Source organism: Mytilus californianus, unplaced genomic scaffold (assembly GCF_021869535.1).
Source record: "Mytilus californianus isolate M0D057914Y unplaced genomic scaffold, xbMytCali1.0.p SCAF_11, whole genome shotgun sequence".
Taxonomy (NCBI): domain Eukaryota; kingdom Metazoa; phylum Mollusca; class Bivalvia; order Mytilida; family Mytilidae; genus Mytilus; species Mytilus californianus.
Genome location: NW_026262593.1, coordinates 55,262,795 through 55,287,663, shown reverse-complemented (window position 1 = coordinate 55,287,663; position 24,869 = coordinate 55,262,795). Strand labels below are relative to the sequence as shown.

At 33.1% G+C, this 24,869-nt stretch overlaps 1 protein-coding gene across 1 annotated transcript; it reads right to left on the bottom strand.

Annotated features, from left to right (window-relative positions):
* Positions 1-724: 724 nt before the first annotated feature.
* On the bottom strand, positions 725-24,044 carry LOC127720344 (aromatic-L-amino-acid decarboxylase-like). Its single transcript, XM_052226926.1, has 14 exons — positions 23,844-24,044; positions 20,347-20,460; positions 19,590-19,641; positions 18,773-18,837; positions 16,788-16,922; positions 14,971-15,081; positions 14,097-14,129; positions 13,238-13,399; positions 12,307-12,374; positions 10,425-10,495; positions 9,194-9,213; positions 6,484-6,582; positions 5,190-5,291; positions 725-1,301 (listed from the first exon to the last, which is right to left on the bottom strand). Exons 1-14 carry the CDS (start codon positions 24,042-24,044, stop codon positions 846-848), a joined length of 1,689 nt encoding a protein of 562 aa, XP_052082886.1. The 3' UTR covers positions 725-845.
* Between the last annotated feature and the right edge of the window lie 825 nt (positions 24,045-24,869).

Below are 24,869 nucleotides of genomic sequence, written 5' to 3'. Positions count from 1 at the left end.
TTGAAAATCTTGACCAGTGGATAAGGTAAACACCAATAAATGCATACATGCTGGATTGTTTAACAACCATTCATGACATGGATGCCCTATGGCACCATATGATCACCATTTTGCCCGATGTGACATGAATTATTTGTTGTATTGTAATTAAACTGTAACTGTTAAAATATTCAAAGCCGAAAGATTTGACTTGGACTTCACCTGGACGACTTCGATCCGACGATTAAACCCACTCTAGAGGATCATCCATTTTGCTACGGAGGATATATAAATGCTGCCACAGCCACGCACGGTCAAGTTAATTCCAGTGCCTCGTGCAGACAAAGTGCAAAGCTTTTTGCTAGTTAAAAAGCATAGCAACAACTCTTTTAGGGGTCCATAGGTTGCCCGTTAAAGGGCGAGAATATTGTTCCTATCCAGCATCCCTTTTTCTAGTTAGTTTAAATGTCCCACCAGTCACCTAGATAGAACCTACCTACTGAATTAGTTATTTATTTGTTCTCGTCCTGAATATGCATAATATTTGCCACTGGACGTAAATCAAACAGCAATTACTAAAGTGTTCAAACAAAAAAAGAGAGTTGTAATTTTACTGTGAATTCGAGTTACAATTTCTAAATCATTTTGTTGTTTTCAAGATTCATTCGAACAAAAAAAAACACTTCAAAATGTCGATGAATACAATACTCGTATTCTGGAACGTACGGCATGACTTTTCTTTAACAATATCTAGGTAAATATCAAGAGATATTTATTAAAAAGAATTGAAATGAAATGAAGTAATATCACTACAAGACCTTACACTTGTGAAAAATACATAATTTTACTGAAATGTATTATATTATCTACTTTTCACCGTCGGATTCACTTTTATGGCGAGGTTTATCTGTATTCAGTGCTCTCAAGACTTTTGGATTGTAGCATTTGGGATCTGATACCATACGCATGAACAAGTTTCGTCGGATACGAGCTCTCTGAAGATTGCTACGTTGCTGATCAAAAATTATTTCATCATCGAAGTCGGGAAACACGTCATCGAATTCAGCGTTGTTTTCGACCTCTTCCGGTCTGTCATATTTCTCTGCTTCAATGTTAGATTCGATAGACGCTCGTTGATCCAGTAGTTCAGAGGCTTCTTGAGAAATAATTCGCCAAGCATATTCAATATCTGACTCCATTGCATCTTGTGCACATACACAAAATCGAATGACGTAGTTCTCATTAATCAAAGCAGGAACCGTGTACAACCGGCCACTTTCATTTATCATTCTGCATAACTTTTGGGTCAGAGAGTTTGGTCCCTAAAATTAAAAGTGACCATTAGTAGGCTTCCCACATATATATAACCAAAGGTGAATAAAAATTACTTGTTATTAAATTAATCGCAGAAGTGTTACATTTCTTTTTATAAAGTAAAACGAGTGGGTAATACTCTTCTGCTATCTGAAAGCAAACGGTTACACGATCCAATCAAAAAATATTCATTGAAAAAAGAAAAGACGTCATGGCGAAAAAAATATAATACAAGAATATTTATAACGTTCGTTTTGATTGAATAACGCCACAAATTTTAGGGCATCAATTTCACGATCAATGGTCATAAATTGTACGCACAACTGGAGAAGTAATTTAAAAATGTATGGTGTTTGTGTGTTTTCTTTCAGCTGCACTAGAATGGGGATAACTGTATTCTATTTGGAGATTTGCCTTTTACTGGCTTTGCTAATGGGTCTCAAATGATCCCAATTTACGACCATCAAATCGTCAACTGATGCCCGCAAATCTTCATGTAAAATGCTGTTATCGCCTACAAGAGAAAATAAAAGACAGTAATGCATAACAAAATCCACAGCATGATATACACAATTTTAAATTGATCAATTATACGACAGAATTTTCGTTAATAATCGTTAATTATATACTAGTCAACAAAAGTAATGATACAAAAGTTTGAAGTCCAATTTATCATAAAATATAACAAATAGGAAAATCATTCATTTAAAAAGCATATGCATATGATTAAAAGAATCTGACCAAATTAGAAAGTGAGAAAATACCGTGTTATTGCACATAGGGGTCAAATTTATTTCGCGGAAAATGATGACAAAAGTCAGTCGGCACTTAATTTCGAAGATGAGAATTAAGTATTCAAATATCTGTAAAGGCATTTAAAATTTTAAGCAGATCATGTTTAAGTTTAAAGTTTTAAGTTCTAATATCGATTTTTGAATTTTTGGGTGAAAATACGATTTTTGAAATAACAAAAATTGCAAAAAAAAAAATCGCATAATTGTCTTAAATCAATGGTTTTGATAAGAAAATAACACTCTGTAAATATTAGACCAATTGGGCAATTATTTACCTTGGTACAGTGTATACAATTTCATTATATATGGAAAATACATTGCCATGTATCGTTTCTTTTGTTAACTAGTATATATCTCAACAATTAAGCTCTTGAATGAATATTGTATTGAGATGTGAAGATATTGTCACTATGCCTAAAGGCGAAATGTACATCATATAATTGTCTGATTATATATTTCGTCTGACGACATTACTATTCGGTACTAAAAATATCTTTGAAATGAAAACAAGTATCAATCGTCAAATATTAATCAAAAGAAAATGAAAATATTAAAAATGTCGAATAACCTCATTTGGTCTTAAAACCATAATTTTTGTCAGTAAGAAGACAATAAGCTGTTCCTAAGTTTCATGTCAATTTCTAACATTTCAGGAGGCGTGTTGTTAACCTAACTAAGAATTATCATGTGAAATTCATAGTTTGATATATACAAGCTTTGAATACATTTTTTTTAACAAAAACATATTTCGCATTATTTGTAAACCTATATAAAATTGATGTGCATACGTTTGTGATCACTATAAATATATGAAGTATTATGGCATGTGAAATTAACAGTTGTATATACAAGCTTAGAATACATTTTTTTAACAAGACATGTTCGCATTTTTGGTAAACCTGTATAGAATTGATCTGCATACGTTTGTGATCGCTTTGACTATATGTAGTGAAGATAAACTTTTATAAAGAAATAATACGGGGTTGCTACTAACTTTTCCTATGATAAACCCTAGACAACAAAGAATTTGCGTTTATGTGTTGCGCATTTTTATTTTTAAATCCCAATTTTCGTTTAAAAGCTATAAACGTATGAATCAAACTCTACCAAAGTATTATTGTGATGGCCCTTTTTGTACTGTACATAAATCAGGAAAATTGTATATGCTTTTAGTAATGGATTGTTGAACGATGGACTAAAATGGAGATATATTTTAAATATAAATATAAATGCTGAATACAAACAATGCTATCATTATATATTAAAATGCTTTTTTTTTGCTTTTTTTTCAAACGTACCTCGTTGCTATTATCGCCCTGCTAAAGAATTGCAACAATTTCTGAATTGACAGCAGTTAATTGTCATTTGTAACATATTTCTTATGAATTTAAAACGTTATTATTTTAGAAAAGTAATGGCCTATAAAAGAGGGGATGTACAGGGGATACCTGGTTTCCCTCCCCCAACTCCTACTTCCCTCCCCATACTCCCAGACGAAAATCGGTCAAATGTTTTGTCCAGCATATCCCTATTTTAATCCCCCCTCTTCCCCGCCCCTGACTAAAACTTCCTTACTCCTCACTCCCGCTTCCCTCATTCCAATTTTCCCTTAGCCCTGTCCACTACCTCATTAAAGGTGAAAACCATTAAGTTGCCATCCAGGACTTATAGATTCGATTTTCCGATCATTTGTCTCTGAACAAAAATTACTCTTTGCCGCCGCAAATTTCGAATAAAGAGCAAAATAAATAAAGAATAGAGAAAAATAGTCAAAAACAAAATAAAGAATAGAAACAAATAGCAAACAAGAACGTTTCCATAGTACACGGATGCGCCACTCGCACCAGGCGCGGATCCAGCCATTTATAAAAAGAGGGGGTCCTCACCCAGGATAAAGGAGGGGAGGGGGGTTCTTACTATATGTCCCCATTCAAATGCATTGATCGTCAAAAAAGGGGGGTTCCAACCCCCGGACCCCCCACCCTGGATCCGCCACTGCGCACTATCATTTTCTATGTTCAGTGGACCGTGAAATTGGGGTCAAAACTCTAATTTGGCATTAAAATTAGAAAGATCATATCATTTCAAAGGGAACATGTGTACTAAGTTTCAAGTTGATTGGACTTCAACTTCATCAAAAACTACCTTGACCAAAAACTTTAACCTGAAGTGGGACAGACGGACGGACGAACGAACGGACGCACAGACCGAAAAACATAATGCCCCTAGGTGGGGCATAAAACAAAAAGAATAGAGGATAATGGTCTAAATAATTAAAGAATACAGAAATGAAGGACCCCTCATCCAGACCCTTATTCATTGACAGATCCTAAAAGTCCAATGGCAACTATTTAAGGCATATTCATGACAACAGTGTGTCAATGTGAAGCTAATATTACACTGCTGCTACTAGACCAATGCAGTGAGTCGAGAGTTTAGCATGCTAGCCCATAAGGTAACAGCTAACAGGAATAACTGTTACCCATCTGTACACATTATGATGACTCCGAGCTAACGTACCAGGATTCGCTCATATACCGATACAAATTATAACTTCGAATGGCTCTAATTGCAAAGTTGTTTTGATTTTCTTCGGGTCGGGGACTGAACTCAAGACCTCCCACCCCTACTCTGAGAGAAGTAACAATCATTAATCTAAAATCGGCTGTGGACAAATAAAATCCATGAATTTGTCCGATACATCTTTCATCTAATTAAAGTTGTCAGTCATCATTAGCGACTATGGTTTTACAGAATTAATAAATTATTTTGTCTGTTAGAGACTTATTTGACTTAAAATCAATGTTTAAAGAATATTTGCCATGCAACACCTGTTTGTATATATGACCATGCTGCATTTGGACATGTCAAGAAAATGGGAGAAAAACATTTTATTCTAAAAGTTCAATAACTCAACTATCTAAATCACATTTTTCCCGCCAAAATGATTTTTTTTTCAATTTAGCTTTAATTAATCTTTTAAATTATGATGTATAGTTTAAGTACAGTGCAATCACGTCAAAAAAATCACACAACGTCCTTAAATTACTATAAATTATTCTTATTCAAAATTTACTCAAAGTTAGTTCATAATTACTTTACCTTTAGTCTAAAGCATACCAATCCCATCGTTACTTTCCCCATCACTTCAAATCTCGCATCGTTCTTCACGTATGTCTCAAACAGCTTGGCAAGACGTATATGCTGAAAGCATTAACATGACTGGACAGCTTAGCCAGTAAGTTAAACTCTTAAAAAATAGTACGGTATTAAAATTGATTAGTCAAATACTTTAAAATAAGGCGTATTTGATGAAACAAGCTTTCTACTACCAAGTAAGTAAATGCTCCGCTATATGCATGTATTAGAATGAGCTTCAAAATTTAGTAGTACGATTTGTTTTTGATAATATTCGTTATTTTCATAATTATCAGTATGTTCGAATTTTTATTCAATACTTGGTTTTATGTTAATCACAAATACTGTATTATTTTCACATTTTGTAGTTATTGAATCAATGATACTAAAATTTATTGCAATTTAAATCGATAACGATATCTAAAAACCAATCGTTTGCACAACATTTTAATCTTATAATATATTCATATAATATGTAATATCTATATTATGATATTATTAAATTTTGTACGTTATATTGAGTCGGATTTGAAACAAGCTAGCTCACAAGTTTACAACCTGTTATCGCCATTATATAGAAATTTGATTCAAAATTTGATCCAACCCAAAGGGATGACTGGAGTATAGAAATATGACTTTTCCTATCCGACTGTAAAACCATTGTTGAAGAGGGACGCCCGTAATGTTTGTGTAATGAATAAATACGAAGACAAGTCGGCTTGGAATTGGGACGTTAAATCCGCCTTGCATCGAGTAAGGAGGGTGTCAAGTTCCCTGCACGTTAAAGATCCCCTGCAGCAACTCTTTAAGGGGTCCGTATGTGGCATGTAGCAAGTTTCTGTCCCTATCCAACATACACCAATTTTCCAGCGGCAGACGAAGTTCTAGTTCTGCATTCCACTTACCTATTGTGTTCATTGTCAATTTGTTCCCGTCCTAAATAAGCATGAAATATTTGCTACTGAACTTTAAGCAAACAACAATCAATCAATATGCATTCGAGCTGAGAGTCCACGTTTTTAATTTAAACTGCCGCGTCCTTGGCGGAGAAGAATCACCAATTTTGATATCTTTCGTTTGACCCGACCGGGGATCATACATTCTACCTACCGTACCCGAAATGTACGTATTACCAAAAGATCACCAAAACATAGTGTTTCCAGTCTAGACCATATCAGGTGTATAATGTACCTACTACCACGAAAGACTACTGTTTTAAAATCAGACAAAGCGAAAGAAAATGAAATAAATAGACTACCTTCCTTATGTAATGTTGTAAGCCTTCCACTCCATATGTTCTGACAACAAACCAGATCTTTAAAGACCTAAACCGTCGGCTAAGTGGTATACCCCAGTGCTGAAAATTCAAACTGAATATTGTTAAAAAAAAAAGCGGGTATAACAATCTTGAAATTTCCAGGCGAGATCTGACAAATTCAAGCAAGACATTACTGCATCAGTTGTAATAAGCGTTTCAGATCCGTATTTATTGCACAGAAGAGGATCTGGATATCTACATTTCTGTGATATGTAATTCTTTAGGCAATTTTTCTCTATTCTTTAATTTATTTGCGCATTATTCTATTCTTTATATCTTTTGGTCCAACTTTCTTTATTCGTTATTTGTTTGACCCATTATTGTGTAATCTGTAAATCTCTTCCAGAACACCATAGAGTACCAATAAATATATGTAAATAAATACAAAATAAAATCTGAAATTTTATTGTACTCTAAAAATGCAACCTTGACAAATATTTTAATATCTAGTATATCAGTGATCAGAACTTAGAATAAATAATGTGAGCATTATTATGAAAAAACATGAAATTGTTCTCCATTATTATTTTTTGTTTGTTTGTTTACACCGAATCAATACATTCCGTTGACCATCTGCGCTGCTGTTGTTAAATATGTATGTTACGCTCCATTTTGGTGTAAGACGACTCTGATTGAGATCTCCAAAAACTAGATTCCGGAACCCTAACTTATGTTATCATTTTAAATTATTGAATACAGATCTATGATGGCATCTGTTCAATTTATTCACAATTTTTCAAGATACGGTGTGATTAAGAGTTTGACATATTATATAATAGATAGACATTTGTCTATTGTATAAAACTGTGCGTTGGCCTCTAGATATCTTTAGCTTTTTGTGTCGTTGGATTGATTTTTCATTGCGAGTGCCCAAAATCTCCTTTTATTTATATCTGTTGTGTATCAAGAAATAATACGTCAGTGTTCTCAGATACTTTTGTAGAAGATAAGGTCAAGAAGCAATTTCTGCTGATGACGGTTTGGCAAACTATTTATTTTTATAAAATAGGTGCCATTATTGTCGATTTTAAATTTACACTGTTGTAAAAGAGTATGCAACTAAAATAAATCCATAAACAACATTACATTGTGTATGATAAAATATAAAATAAAGTGACTGCTTATTCGCTTGTTGATCAAAAAAGAAAAACACGAGACGAGACAACATTAAATATAATTATACTATATGATATAATGCCAGGTTTTTATTGGTTAATACTAGGGCAGCATTCTACTCTTACACCGCCGTTACATTTTTTTTATGTTACCCTCTTGTATTGACCAATAAAAGAAGGACAAAATAAAAAGCAATAACTTAAAAGATATCATTAATAGAATATTCAGTATGTCCAATTAATTCAGATTCATTTCAATCGAACAAAACATTGTCAACCTCGACTTCGCCTCGATTAATGACAAAGTTTTTCTCCGGCTAACAATCTACTCTATCATCATCTCGGGTATGTTTTATTTGTGTATTGATATTTTATAAGTATCAAAATGAAAGAAGATTGATTGATTGCTGGTTGCTTAACGTCCAGTGACAAATATTTGAAAATGAAAGACGACAATCATATCATAAGTAATGACATTTAGACGGTAAGGTGAAATATACGGCACCAACACACATGTGTACTGCTACTAGCAAGTCTTGTCAGTAAAAGTAGTGATGTATACAGATACTTTATGGAGCTTTTATCGTTGATTTTGCCTTCCTGTTTCATTAAAGTCTGTGTATTTCACAGGAAAAAGGAACATACGTTGCGGATACTTATTGCCTAGCATGAAGAAATAAATGCGTATAATATCATATCAGACGTTTTACATGAACAAGATCAATACCGTGTATGGACCTGTGTCGTTGCATGCAATTGATTAAGGTAACATATAAACGGAAGCATGTCTGATCATTCCCCAAAATCATTGAAGCAAAAAAATGACTAAACTTGTCCTTGTACAATGAGTGTTGGAAATAATCAAACTATTGGCAATCAGTAAGTGGTCGCACGGCAGATTTAAAAGTTGCTTTACACGCTGAACATTATCAAGCTGCAGACCAACCATAAGAGCATTCCCTTTCATAGACGCCAAAACAAGTTTGACTAAATAGTTCGACACAAGGTCTTGATTAAGTCGAGTTGTAACTAGACACTAGACCTGTCTACGTATATTTGTTCCTCCTCACAGAAGTTTCCTTGGAAACTTTGTTATAAACAATCCCTTGGTATCTGTTCCTTTTGTGAACAAATATTCTATACACTTTATTCCGCCAGGAACAAATACTGTAAATATTATTCCAGTGGAAATAATACTCCAGAGTATTTATCCCATTTGGAAAAGTTACTGTTTGCGTCGTTAACGACGCAGGTAAAAACGTACATTTTTTATGTTTATTAATAGCTTTTTAGCATGCAATACATCTGTTGAGACAGAAAGTTCACACCTGACATTTTTTTCAAAGAGAGCTATATATGATTATCTTTTGAATCCGATTGATCTGGTTTGTCCAAGGCTTTGTATTGTACAATAGTTCCTACCAAGTCATAGATTTTACAAATAGTAGTTTATACATATATTGATACTAACGGACAAGAATAGCTATGAATCAAAACATCAAACATCTATTCTATAAATACACATGCAATCTTACCCGGAAATCCTCTGCTTTATCTTCAGAATAAAGTAAGTGTCTATCTTGAAAATTGATAATAAATATTCAAGTCCAGTGGTTGCTGTCTACCATAATGGTTTTTCATGTAATGTGTTGGTATATCAGTAATTCCGGTCGCTGATTTTCTCTTTTAGATCGATTCACGTCAAGTTATCCTGAAGACTTTAGTAGTTTCGTACTTTATTTGGCCTTTTTTTATTTCTAAATTTTCATTTGGTTACCCGTTCAATTATTTGAATATAAAAATGAAGGCTGCTTTTTGAAAATTTATACGAAATGAAAGCAAGCGATCTTCACATTTTGTATGAAGCTTGGAAGCGCGATTTGCTAAAAATGTGATTCAAGTGATTGTCACTTGCTTTTATTGCGCGTAAATTTTAAAAAACACATCATTCAATTCTTATGTTTACAGAATTTCGAAATGAAAAATATATATTTGAATCTGAAAGTTAAACTTTAAACACAAACATTTTTTTAATCATTATTATACATGTATAACATAGGATAATAATTTATTGTTATATTTTAATACCAACTATCCATATTTACAAGATATATTGTCGACTATTTTGTTTCTTAAAATGAAAAAAAAAAATGCAATTTTGTTAAACCATAATCGTTTTCTCGAAGTACACGACGAACAGTTGCAAAAAAATGGTGTCGCCTAATTAGATCGTCTTGTAGCCAATAAAAAATTACCAGCTGCACTTTTATGAATTGAACACCTACTTATTAATAACAATTGTTCCTCTTTGCAATGGACAAGAAACAAATGTAATATTGATTTTATAGCATATATGCAAACTACATAAACTTCATTCTTTTCTTTTTTTGTATACTCTGAAAAAGAGTATGCTGCACATTGAACATACCTGACCTAATCTTTTTGATAGACATTACAAATTTAACACGTGAATGATCAATAATGTCCCATCTGGGAATACAATGTATGTAATTGCGGATGCATCGATTGAAACATGGATTTCAGAATTTATTGTGACAGATTTACGTCGTGACTATGATTTCCAGAATGCCTGATCACGATCCTTGTGTTCCGAAACACGTGATCACCATATAAGGAAATTTTTGAGAAACAAAATATAAAATGAAATTATAAATCTTCATTAATTACAGAAATATAAGAGCTTTTGATTTATTTGTATTACAATTAAACATTTATTGTTTAAATAATTTTTAAATGTATATTCACCATCGTGTTTATGCTGCAAATATAGTGGGTCGACAGCCATTGATGACGTCAGAAGCTCTTTATTTCTAACCCTGGAATATCAATAACAGAGGTTGAATTATACATCTCTGCACAAGGAAAATAAGACTAACATTGAGTCAGGATACCATCGAAAGAAATAAAAGATTGAAAACAGCGTGCCTTAAAATTTATTCCAAAAAAACACACAATGATCAATTGTAAAAGTGAGGAAAGTTATCCGTAATTGAATATCTTTTTCCACTACCATGATTCCGTCAAAAAGTGGCTGCCCACATGGAAAAATAATACCGAATACGGAACCAAGTGTTTCAGTATTATAACGAATATTGAACCAAGGGTTTCGAAAGTTAAGTTATCATTTCGAAAACTAAGTTCACCAATGCAAAACATCTGGCAATGATGACGACATATATGCCACGTTCGTTGTGTTCATTCTCAGGTCATTTTTGTTTTGTTTTTGTAACTCGAAAGGATGCCAGAGTAAGATAGAAATTGTGCGAAAGATATACTTGTACTTTCGGAGCACCTGTTTATCACTCTTGCTTAAGGTTTGTACTGGTACCACCCAAAGCTTTAGTTTGTTGTGTTTCTGTTTGAATGTGGGCACTATTCTGATTCGCATGTTTTTTTCTCATTGTGTTTTAGCAATCTCCTTTTGTTTTCTATTTTCTGATTCCACTTTTGATACTAGTATCATAATTTTATAACAACCACTTGGTTGCTACCACTCGAATCAAAACAGATGGAAGGCCAAATCAATAACAAGTCGAAGTACATTTAAATTTTGCTTATGTACTTTGACTATAGAGTGTCTATATGTTATTTGTTTTTATAGTGATTAAGAATATAACACAATGTTGACTGCTGTACCCCAGTTTTTGACATTTTTACCTATTATGTCTTTGTTTTGTTCACACATTGTCGTCAATATAATGGAATTATATATGACTGTCATACAAGTGAGAGGTTTAGCTAGCTATAATACCAGGTTTAATCCACCATTTTCTACATAAGGAAATGCATGTTCCAAGTCAGGAAAATGACAGTTGTTTTCCATTCGTTTGATATGTTTGAGCATTTGATTTTGCCATTTGATAAAGGACTTTCCGTTTTGAATTTTCCTTGGAGTTCGGTTTTTTTGTTATTTTACTTTTTAAACCAAACATCCCAAAAGATGTGCCAAATCTGACTTTTAAGAATATCTATGCATACATAGGTGTAGACAAACGTTGGAGTTTTGAATGATTTGATCACATTATGAACAGTAAATTACAGAAATTGCCGTATCGATGACAATTTATGCCAGCTCAAAAGCGCTTACTACTGAACTGCAGAATTCAGTTGGAAGGAAACGTCCACCAGCAGCGGCATCGACCCAGTGGTTGTAAAAACTCATCAAAGATAAAACTGCCCCTTATGTCTGTATTTTTTTTTTATGTTTCTTTTACCTGCGCAAGCTATTCACTGACAATGTAGCTAAAGCTGAAGATAATTTACCATTTAGTGAAAAATATCCATTTATCTTACTATATGACAGAAGCTTTTATTTTCCAAGATGCATCGATCACTATGTAGAAATTTGTTTGTAGTTTTCAATGTATGATTGTATACTTTTATGCTCAATGCTCTTCAACTTCGTACTTTATTTGGCCTTTTTTAGCTTTTTTTATTCGAGCGTCACTGATGAGTCTTTTGTAGACGAAACGCGCGTCTGGCGCAAGTACAAAATTTCAATCCTGGTATCTATGATGAGTTTATTTATATATATGCAAACTCTGTTGAAGAACTTGCGAAATTATTAATATACATTGCAGTTTAAACAATTTCAAGTACCAGTATTTAAAAGTCAAATTGAACATACCACATCAGTGAACAGTCAAAGTTTACTAGCATCCATTTGTTCGGGTTGCAATTAAACGATGTGGCATTCTGCAAATCAAAATGTCTTTTACTAAGAAATAAAATAATAAAACTCTAAATTGTGTAGTAAAATAGAAAATCAAAATCTACAATGTCTCGGTTAGTTTGAATATATTTTACTGTTCAGAAAGGACAAACGGATCAGACACACGTTTTTCATCTTAGCAGCGTCTTCTCCAAACAATGTTTCTGTGAACTGTGAATACTAATATTATGATGAAATAACTATTATTTGGAAAATTTACAGACTTTGAAAATAATTAATTAGACGTGATTGTAATGCTTTAAAGAAATCAAAGCATTGTTTATGATCTTTTTATGATCTTTCTTGAACATACCTGCAATGAATAAATTAGATTTTCGTGATGCTTACAAGCTACTTAATACAGATTTTGTCTTATCATCAATAGCAGTACAATTAACAAACATTTTTTTGACGGTGTAAATCTCCCAATAAAAATTTAACAAGCCGTTTGATTGATAGTTTATATATGGTATGATGCTCCCGCTTTTAATGTATGCCTTAAAACTGTTATGGTAGATTATAGTGGCGGGGGTCAATAACTACCGATACATATACCATCGGTTCATTACATTATTTAACATGTTTAAGGCAAAGGACAATATGCACTCGATCTATCTGAAAGGCTGCCTGCGACTGGAACTAATAGTGGACATCGAGGGTATACACATGATGCGAGTTTTGTAAGCGTGAAATGTAAAAAGAAGTTTCAAAATGGATGAATATATCAATTATTTTAGATACGGCCGTGAATAACGAATCTTTAAAGCAGCAAAAGTGTAACACAACTCATACCAATTTTAAGGTGGTATGGACCCCTCTTTTTTTACAATCTTAAAAGGGTACTTGCTTCAATTCCACGTATATAGTGTTGATATTCTGGACAGATGAGGGCGTTTCCAGCGTAGGCAGCGTCCACATGTAGCCACACGCTTTCTTTAGCGCATACTTCACTGAGCTCCAGCAGGTTGTCGAATGAACAGCAAGCCGTTGTCCCCAATGTGGCACAAACCTGTCAGAGATAAAACTAATTTCATTATGTGTCTGTAATTTCTTTGAGTTAGTGCGACATACTTGTAGCTATTGGCACCTTTATGATATACTTTATACAATTGGATTAAAACTAAGGTTGCAACGCCCTCATGCAAAGTTGACATGGAATGGTTTTCCCTATTCTATTTATGCCCATTCGTTTTGATGCTACCAAATTTTGTGTGGTTTTTTTTTTTTTTTGCTTTCTATCATATGAGATATAATGTTGAAGATTATGCCAGATTTACTTGTTGTACGCCCGGAAGTCGAATAAATGTTTTTACTATTTGGCCATGCCTAATCTATGCTAAAGTTCGTCTAGATGTTCTAGTGAAAACTTGATTGGGATATATAAATATGCTTGGACTTCTCCCATCCCATAGTAAAGCTCTTGCTGAAAAGGGCGTTCGTTTGGTTGTGCGGGATGTATGCATACAAAGTCACGACCGGTAGGAAAAGAGGCGTTGAATGAGATGCCTCGTGTAGGGAGAGTACCACGCTATTTGCACCTTAAAGAACCATGCAAAAACTCTTTTAAGGGTCCGTAGTTGGTCTATTGGAAGGCACACTGTCTAGCCGATCCGAGATATTTGCCACTGGACTTTATGCAAAAACAATCAAACATTTAGTGTTTCGCGCCCATTCAATTCAAAGCAAAATGAAAAAAAAATACTTGCATAAAACGGAATCAATCCCAAACGACGATCCTCCTGCAAAGAAAGAAATGAAAAATAAAAGTCTGTTTTAAGTCTCTTGTAGACATAGGAGTGCAATAAGTACATTCTAAGATTTTACAAATACATGTAAGAGGGTCAGGATGGGAGTCCTTTTCTTTCTGTATTCTTTAAATTTTTATGGCATTTTTATTAATCTTATTTTCTTTATATTTAGAAATAACGCTTGTTCGATTTTCTCATGAAAATGATTTTACTATTGATTTTTTCTGTATAACTATATGACTCTCTATTCTGTACATAAAATCATGTTTGTAATCAGTATTTTATTATCTAATTCTTTTATTTTCCATATTTTTTTTTATACTTCTGCACCCATTATTCTGTATTCTTTCATTTGTTTGCTCATTTTTCTCAATTCATTGTTTATTTTTGCCATTATTCTCTATTCTGTAAACATCGTTCAGACCCTCGTGTAATAAACTGATAAAAAACACCCTAGCTCTTCCATTGTTGATTGGCCTTTTTAGTTAACCCTCACTTGGTTATAATGGTATGAAAAGACCAGACAGCGAAGAAAGAGAACAAAAGAAAATAATACAAACAACCCCAAACTAATTACTAGTACTACATAAAGTAAATGTCAATTTTTCATTGTATGTGTACCGCGTAACTTTAATTTGAGTAAAAAGACATTATGAAGTAAACATCAAGGAGACAGTACCCTAAGACCAAAAAAATTCCAACATAGAAATGCAGCCACATTTTTCTCAGTTTATCGACATGAACAACTACTATATCGTTAATGCCCTTTGAATTGTATTAATAATTAGTCTCGTAAAGGTATTCCCAATTATGACCCTCTAATAATTCTTACCTCGATAGCACGTTCTAAGACATGGCCTCGCAAAGAAAAGTGTTCATCAACATCTAACTGCCTCATCTTGACGAGACCAATCATACCAGCTTTTTCTACGCATGAGTGTGCCTATAGAAAATAGAAGTATCTTAAATAATTGTAAATAAAAGTAATTTGTCTGCTTGTGAGCATAAAGCAGATTGCAAAAATGCTGGCTTTTCATTAGAAATAGTTTATATATGTCTAAAATCAATACCGATATATATATATTCTACACTGTGTTCAAATTTAAAATACCATTGTATGTTCAATTGGTAATCGGAAGGGATTTACTTGGGAAATGAAAATATGGTAGGTAACATGGTGTTCTCAATTCCGGCAGTCAAACAAATGCTATAGAGGGCATCCGTTTGGCAGTGCTGGAGGTTTAAATACACAGCTACGCCCGGGCAGAATGGTGTAGTTAAATGCCATGCCTCGTGTAGGGAGAGTGCCATGCTCTCTGCGCGTTACAAAACCATTGCAGTAACTGTTTGACGGGTCCGTAGGTGGCCTGTTGCGAGGCTAAATTTCTGTTCCTTTCCAACATTACCTGGTTTTATTTATTCGAATATAAGTCAAATATCATACCCATTTCATACCCAGCTGACCAACTTTTCATAACCTACTTAGCCAATTCCTTGGTAATTTGTTCTCGTCCTGAATATACTTGAGATATTTCTCACTGGACGTTTTGAAAATATTAAAACAATTACATTGTTGATCAAAGTTATGTTGCCACTTGTTCTCGTGTAGACTTATCGATTTTTTATTGTTTGTTTCAACGTTACACAATCATTAGTACATTTTTTTTAAATTTATAGAGGAAACTTTTAATTTGGGTCTTTTTGATATTTTTAATTAATATGTCATAATATTACAATAAGAACCAAGAGCTAATACAAAAAAAAGGTTTTCTTTTCTCGTATATCGTTAATAGTATATGAAGGTGTGGATGGGGATCTTTCATTTCTGTATTCTTTAATTTGTTAGTCCATTTTTCTCTATTCTTTATAAATTTTTCCTGTTATTCTCTATTCTTTATATTTTAGCACCCCATTATTCTCTATTTTTTATTTTTTTGCGATATTTTTCTCTATTCTTTATATTTTCAGCTCTTTATTCTGCATAGTTTTCCCATTATTCTCTATTCTGTAAACCCCATCCAGACCCTAGTATATGACATAATGGTATATATGTGAAAACAAATATCTATAAAAAAAAATATCTATAAAAAAAAATGGAAATAAATGTCAGCTCTGTGTTCGCACAGAAAATGTTGCTTTCAATAACTTGATTGAATAGTCCGTTAAAACAGATCGTACAATAAACTGATACATCAACCGATTCAAGGTCTATTACTTGACCATACACTCAGGTACTTTTCTTGAGGACAGGACAATTTATTTCCCCCCTCCCCCCTTTTTTTCCCAATTTCCGTTTTTTCATGTTTTTCTGTGCTAATGACCGCCGCTAATGATAGTTAACTAGCAATTGATAGTAAATAGTAAACAAATGTTGTTTTTTTCTAGTATTTTACTGATGTAAGTCTAACTCAGAAAAATCTGAAAATTATTGAAATTAAAAAGAAAAAAAAAAAAACAAAAAAACAAATGTGGGAAAAAAGGGGGAGGGCAAAAAAAATTTGTCCTGCCCCTTTAGTACTTGTGTCCAGACCAAGGACTCAACAACTGCTGAATTCATGCAAACATCTACCGAGCAAGCATTGCACCGATGGAACCGGAAATCAAGGTCGCAACAGTAATAATTTAACGACGCTAAAAATAAACACTTACAAGCTTTGATGAATATGCTACCAGCTTAGGAAGTAATATACCGTCATCCACGAATGGGAATTTTCCCTTCAGATCTTTCAGTGTGGTATGTCTTGCTGCTAAAAGTGTAATAAGAACACACTCACTGGCTGAACCCTAGAAAAAAGCAAACAGAGACTCGTCACTTTGTATTCTTGAGACAGTGCAATCTAAATAATATTAATGATGTAAAGTCACCATTAAAAGAGGGACGAAAGATACCAGAGGGACAGTCAAACTCATAGATTGAAAATAAACTGACAACGCCATGGCTGAAAATAAAAAGACAAACAGACAAATAATAGTACAGATGACACAACATAGAAAACTAAAGACTAGGCAACACGAACCCCATCAAAAACTGGGGGTGATCTCAGGTGCTCCGGAAGGGTAAGCAGATCCTGCCTCACATGTGGCACCCGTCGTGTTGCATATGTTATTACAAATCCGGTAAATAGTCTAATTCGGTAGGTCACATTCGTGAAGAGGGAAGGGTATTGTAGTTACGACATAAGGAACATATCCGATATCATCCGTTAAACGGTTATTCCATAACGGTCAACCAACTCGTGATGGCGTCCGTAAAATTTACGAAGAGTTGATTTCAACTTCACCATTTGGAACTCTTGGTTTAATAGCTTCCTTGTGAGCAGCAATCCTAGTCTTTCATTGGAATTGTATACTCGGCATGGTCTTTAGACAGTTTTCCGAAACTAGAAAACTATGCATATACGAAAAAATATTTTATAGAAAAACATTTCTTTAACAAAAATTTTTATAAAGAAAGAATATGTATTTTCTTCCTATCACTTTATTGTGGATGATCAGCAATTTTAATGTGAATTGTATTATCATTTGTAATTTCAAAAATACAGATAAAAAAAGATCTGACCTCGAGTAAACCCCCGTTAAGTTTAAAGTTCTGTCACTATTATGTTTGGAAATGCAAAAAACTAAGTATCTGAATTCAACGTTTTGTACGAAAAGGAACTTCCAATGCTTTTGTCAATGCAAAAATGAATTAATAAGCGTATATAAATAAAAATATGAGTATGTGGAGCATACGCGTATGATCATGACCATATCAGTATATGCTTATAATTATAGTCCGGGTAATTAACACGATCAAAATCGTTTATATAACCTAGCATGTATATAGTCAGACTTACTACAAGTCTTGCTATATATATCCTTGGTTGAACGTGTAATACTTTAATATAGATTTAATAAGGTATGACCCTTCGATTTAACATAAAAACAGAATTTATAAAGATTAATAAATTTTAAATTTTGGAAGAATTTATAAACATTTACAAAAATTAAATTTTGAGTTTTATTTTTTCAATCAAAATTATGCCATGATAATTTTATGGTAATAATGATTTACATGATTGATTAAATAAAGTGACGATGGAAATTCAATTTACAAGTTAAAAGTAACTAAACATGTTTAATAGTATATACGGTCAATTTGTCCTGACGAATGAATTCGGAAGACAGAGACAAGAAATATCTGAATCATATATTAAACAAAAAGTCAACAATTTTACTAACGGGTGCTTTTATTTGACAAGTCATGACTAGCGGGCGCTTTTATTTGACAAGTCATGACTAGCGGGCGCTTTTACATGACACTATCATGACTAGCGGGCGCTTTTAAATAACACTATCATGACTAGCGGGCGCTTTTAATTGACACTATCATGACTAGCGAACTTCAAGGCTCTACTCGAGATTCAGACAATATGTCACAGATAAGGATTTTAGTAAGTAACGACGTGTAACGTTTTGGGTTTGGAGAACGAGCCGTGTCTACCTGGTTATGTACCTCGTGCTTTTTTTCATATACGCGTATGGTCGGACCATATGAGTATACGCATATGGTCAAGATCACACGCGTATGGTCCAAATACTCATATAGTCCGGAACATCTACATTGATTCCAACTATTTAAACTGAGAAATTACCTGTATGACTCCTCCGCCTGTTCCTCCTTCGTGCAGAAATTCATTAGGAAGGCCAAGCATCTTACCTATAACAAAATTAATCATCTATTCTATATTTAACCTAACTAACGTATATCAATGCATTACTGTACTTCGGTACTAACATGATTTATAACAAACCTTTCCAAATTATCCGTTTATAAATTTTGAAATTATAAAGAAACTTAGGTTTCGTCGGGTTTTGTAGGTTTGTTGTATTTTCGTATTTTACATTTGTCATTAGTGTTATCTGTTCTTCTTTGGCTTTTGGCTTTTTATTGCCCAATATGTATTTTCTTACTTTTAAAAGAACATATCTTTATTCAACAATGTGTGCAAAATTAACATTCAGTGCCTCTACATGCAAATGCCATAATATACATTGCATATTGGGCAATCTCTTACATATACGAGACAAAATAACCAATTAGTGCACGCTAACTATATTGCTATTCAGACGAGAGTTTCACTGAATGTGGTAATTTCAACAAAATTTAGCTCTTTTAGAAAATGCAGTCAGCATACTTTGAGTAAAGTGGACCAAGAGAATGTATACCTGCAATCAGATTATAAATTTCCAATGGTATTTTCAAACCCAGTGTATCATATAAATGTACATTCCTAATATCATGTCTATGCTGTGACATCGTCAATGGGTATTTTTTGTCGTTGCAAACATTAAGCAAAGAACAGTCCACGACAAAAAAAAAATACAGACATAGAATGTGCTCATCGTAAAAAAGTGTGGAGCATTTAATTCAAAGAAAGGACTATTCTGTATGTAATGCCGTATACCTACCAAACCAATCTAGGACAACTATTTCTAGTTCTGTACAGGCTGGACTTGCTGCCTGTTTTAAATAGAAATATTAATAATCTTGGCATTTTATAAGATAAAATTAAAAAATAGAGATGAGATGTTCATACAATATGCAACCCAGCAATACATAGAATGAAAAAGACAGCTGTAAAAAAAAAGTTTACACCTTTTTGCATTATATTAAAAGAATCATCTTCAATATAAGAGTGTTACGTCACTAATTAGAAAAATCAGTATTCAGCTCATCAGACTTTGTATCGTTCGTCAAACTAAAGCGCTATATTTCTTTGTGTATAATATATGTATTTGTGGTCACTTTAAAGTTATTTTTGAATGATTTTATTGCAATCTAATTAAAATATAGCTCTCTGAACTCGTAAGCCTCATACGGGCACGCGAGTTGCGATAGATCCGATTTTAATTGGATTATGTTTATTGGTGTATAAAAGTCGCGAATAACACATTTTACACATCAATAAACATAAAACAATAACCTTGTTTTACTTATCTTATAATTTTAAAAAATGCCACCAAAAATGTTGTCTAGATTAAGCATTTTATCAACACTTACAGATCTATTTTTCATGTGTAGGAACACATACTCGAAGTTTTTTTTTCACTAAATGCCTCATATAGTTAACGGACGAGGTTAAACTAGCTCTTACCAAAATGAATATTAAGATAGTAAAAAAATAATAATCTTTAAATCTTAACCAATCAAAAAGTAGATACGAACCCAAGAAAATCCAACACATCCAATCGCATCCGACAGCATATCCCCAAGAATTGATGGGAATGAATTGCCAGCAGGGAAAAAAGCGTGAAAGTGTGGATGTTGCCAGTGTGTGATCTGAAAAATGCAAAATTAAAAAAATTACTGAGGGTGTGGATGGGGTTTACAGAATAGAGAATAATGGGCAAAAAATATAAAGAATAGAGAAAAATGGACAAAAAGTATAAAGAATAGAGAAAAATGGCCTAAAAAATTAAAGAATAAACAAATGAAGGACTCCCATCCAGACCCTCATAACTGCAATGTATGTTCTTAATCGACTGATCGGGATTAAAAATGGTTGAGCTAGGGAGCAACCATTTGATTTTCTGAGGGGAAAAGGGGGAACAAATAATTTCCGAATAACAACATGAGTATCGCTTTTTTATTTGGAATAAAACTTATAAAGATGGCAGATATGTGGAAGGGGAAGAATTAAAAGCCTATTGATCTTGGGGTATATAGACAGATCAAAGATAGAGGCCCCTGTTACTAAAATAGAAGATAAAAATATAGGGAAATGTTATCTGGATGGTAACTTTAGTTTCCCTAGCTTGATTGGAATAAAACTTTTACAGATCAGATGGAGGAGGGGAAAACTTATTGATTTTCGGGTTAACAGGTCAAAGGTCATGCATGGTCCTAGTTACAAAAAATACAAAAATAATCGAAAAATTGTTTATGAATGTTATCTTGATTTTCCATTGCTTGATTGGATTGAAACTTGTATACAGGTGAATGATTAAGGAAATAGAGAGAAAAAAGCCTAATGATTTTTGGGTGAATGGGTTGATGATTATGGCTACTGTTACTAAAAATAGAATGTTATTTTTAAAGTTGGTTTCAGAATGGTTATTTCTGTTCTCCTTTTTAGGTTTTTAATGAAGAAAGTTAAATAACAAACAAAAAAACCGAACTCCAAGGAAAATTCAAAACGGAAAGACCAATATCAAATGGCAATATCAAAAGCTCAAACGAATGGAAAACAACTGTCTTATTCCTGACTTGGTACACTGTACATTTATTTCCTTATGTAGAAAACGGTGGATTAAACGGGTTTTATAGCTAGCTTAATCTCTCACTTGCATGACAGTTGCGTAGAATTCCATTATATTGACAACAATGTGTGAGCAAAACAAACAGGTGTACATGCAAAGCAGTCAATATTGTGTTATAATCTTAATCACTATAAAAATTACTAGTACTTTGTCAACAAAGAAAAACAAAATAGCATTTAGACACTCTATAGACAAAGCACATTGGCAAAAATGAAAGACAAGAATACAAAAATGACAATGGCTCAGTAACACAATGGCGGGTTGTATAAATACCGAGCTACGTCAAAAGGATATTTATATAAAATGGACTATAAACAGTAAAGGTTAAAAATATACAAAGACAAATAAAAAGAACACTACAACACGCAATTAAGATGATAAAAAACGTCAGTACCTAGAATCTATACTCCAAGATCATCATGTGTTATTTGTGAAGTGGATACGGAATAGTTATCAACAAGCTCTTGGTATCTTCCGATGAACTTTTTTAGAAAAAGGATGAGACGTTCTTTGACATAATCCTGGTCTATTAAAACTTTCTGCTCAGACACTGGTGACGTTTTATTACGAGTAGCAGTTGCAAGCTCTTGAATACCGAATGGGGTGGGAAATGTGTATCCCATATATGCTGGTAAAGTTCGTATATTACTGTTAAGGTGGGGGAAATTTATAATTTCAAAATTAAAATCATCTCGGTTGTCAAAAATTCTGGTACTGATCGATGATCGCTTATGTCAAATTTGAGGTATAAATGGAAGATAAAGAAAATAGAGAAGAATCCTATTCATTTTAACGAAATAAAAGTTCAAAGGTCAAGGCTACTTTTTTAAAACTGAAGACTGAAAATAATGAAAAAATAATTAATTGCTATTTCTGGGTAATGAATGTCTTGAGATTCTCTTGTTATATTTAAAATTAACTCCTACATGTCAGTATGAAATTCTTAAAAAAATTGGTTTATAGATGAAATCACCTGAATATGTGTTTTAATTTTTATGCTGTCCTGTGGTCAAGTCCAGTTTTTAATGTATATTGGAACTCTTGAGAAAGTATTTGGCTTATACAATACGTGACTTTGTATTCTCCCTGGAACATGCAGCCCTTGCTTATATATTGGATGTTAATACAAGTATCCCATTATGAATTATAACACATTTATACAGACGAAAATATGTGTCATATGTCCCTCCATGCATACTTTTTTTTTGGGGGGGGGGGGGGGGGGGGGGTGTTGTAGTGAGAAGCATCAGTTTTTCACTTGTTTTTGTTATTTGGTGAAGTTGGTACTAATTGAGATTAATTGTTTCTGCCTTACTTGATATTCACATCTATTCCAGACTGGTGTTTTGTTGAAATATGTATGATACCTTCAAGAATTTTTATATTTTATCGTTGGGTTGTTGTCTCATTGACGTATACGCAACATATCCTAACAGTTATCAAAAAGCAAATTGTTCGCCCTTTATTATTATTATTATTTTAAGACAAAAAGACAAGGGGTGAGTGAGACGATTTATATGTTTATACGAAAACATTTCTTGTTCATCAGTAAAATAATCTTCAATATAATTCATCTGGAGCGGATGATGATTTCTTGTTTCAAATGTCAAAAAAGAAAGAAAGAAAGATATCGAACTTTAACTAGTTTCAATTCGACCTTATTTTCAAATTGAAAATTTGTAAACTGGTTCAGCCATGCCCCAATCTAATTAAAATATAGTTCTTTGATTTCGTTATACGTATATGTACGAGCAGGCGAGTTAATATACGTCTGAATTTTAATCAGATTGAGCCATGCGCACAACTAAATGTTTCTGCAACTCGAACTTTGCTCATTTTCACAATGATGAAATAATGTGATAAAATTACTCAAAATTGAAATGCATATATTAAAATAATATTCTTATACTGTGTAGATAAGCTGATGAAACCTTGACTTTTAAAGCCTGTCCAAATTTCATTGCTGTTTTCAAACACGTACTGTTTGAAGTAGAAATTATTACTAGTATTTCAACAAATCGATTTTAAACATCAAAATAATTATATTGTCTACTTTTATATACTTGTGAAAATGCGAATTAACCCAGAAAATTTTTAGTGGTTCGTAACTCCCAAACTGAAACCTTTTCCCACCGAACCCTCCTTTAATAAGGTTCTTGTTGGGGTTTAGAGAATATAGATAAATTGGCCCGAACTTATAAAAGAAAAGTGAATAATGGGGTGCTAAAACATAATATATACTGAATGAAAGGGTGCATAAGCATAATGAATAGAGAATACAGGGTAAAAAAAATATAGAATAAAGAATATTTTGGAAAAAAATTAGACACCCCCCCCCCCCCTTCCCCAAAAAAAATCCCAATCGAGACCCTCCGTAATTATAATAAAGAAGTAAGTACTTACTCCAGGCATGATATATTTATCCACATCAATCATAATCTCGTTAAATTCTTCTCCTTTTTTCGGAGCTTTCTTTGGGAGCTTCTCCTTGAGATATCCAGGTTCTACATCCGGTGTAACTCTTCTATTACTTATCGTCTCCATGTAATCTGCAATATAATCCACCATTTCTTTCCCGCGTTTTCTAAAGTCTGATGCATCCATCTTGAAAGTAAGCATGAAAATATTTGTTGGATTCAGTGCCGAATCGAAATGTAGACTTTATCTGGCAAGTTGTAGAACTTGAATGATATATGTTTTGTCCGAAACAGACAATCCTAAAAATTCAAAACTCATTGATCAATTTGTCGTCTGCTGTTGACGTTTCCAAAAATTAAGACGCCGGTTTTAAATAAACGTCAATTATATCGGTATCATAAATATTCGATCGTCGATAGTTTAGAACAATTAAACAAGAAATGGGAAATTATTCAAGAATAAAGCAAATAATTTGTGATTTCTGTAGTTGACAAGGACATTTTTCGATGACTTTTTTCTATTTCCGGTATAAAATTATTGTATATAGATTAATCAATTTATCAAGCATAGTTAATAGCTCGTATGTGTTCGATGTCTGTAAAAGATTTTGACAAATTGAGATGTCTTTCATTGCTTTGATCATTCAGGTATTTGAACATAGCTAGGCAGTGTTCAGTGAAGCGTAACAACTTGTGGGAGGAACCAGATTCCAGATGGCGACGGATTACTGCATGTGGAAATCTCTGACTTTTAACATTTTAAATGTCATTTTGTTTTTTCAAAAAAAAGGCCTAACAGTCATTAGAACTGAGGATGGAAGTCTCGTGTGTTCATTTATGTTATATTTGTGTTTTATTCATTTTATTTTTTCGCTTCAATATTGTGCTTCGTAAAGGTGACCTAGAAGTCTTAAGCTAAGTACATATCAGTCGTCCGGGAAATAACTCAAATTCTGATTGTCAGCAACTTCGAAATATATTCCAATTGAAAACAATTTAAACATTTAGTAAA

Coding starts and splice junctions, on each gene's coding strand:
- LOC127720344 (XM_052226926.1), bottom strand. CDS start 24,044: ATGGATGCATCAGACTTTAGAAAACGCGGGAAAGAAATGGTGGATTAT. Junction 14,130..14,970: donor TCTTAGAACGTGCTATCGAG/GTAAGAATTATT, acceptor CTTTCTTTGCAG/GAGGATCGTCGTTTGGGATT. Junction 10,496..12,306: donor TTTGACTGTTCACTGATGTG/GTATGTTCAATT, acceptor TTGATATTCCAG/GGTTAGAAATAAAGAGCTTC.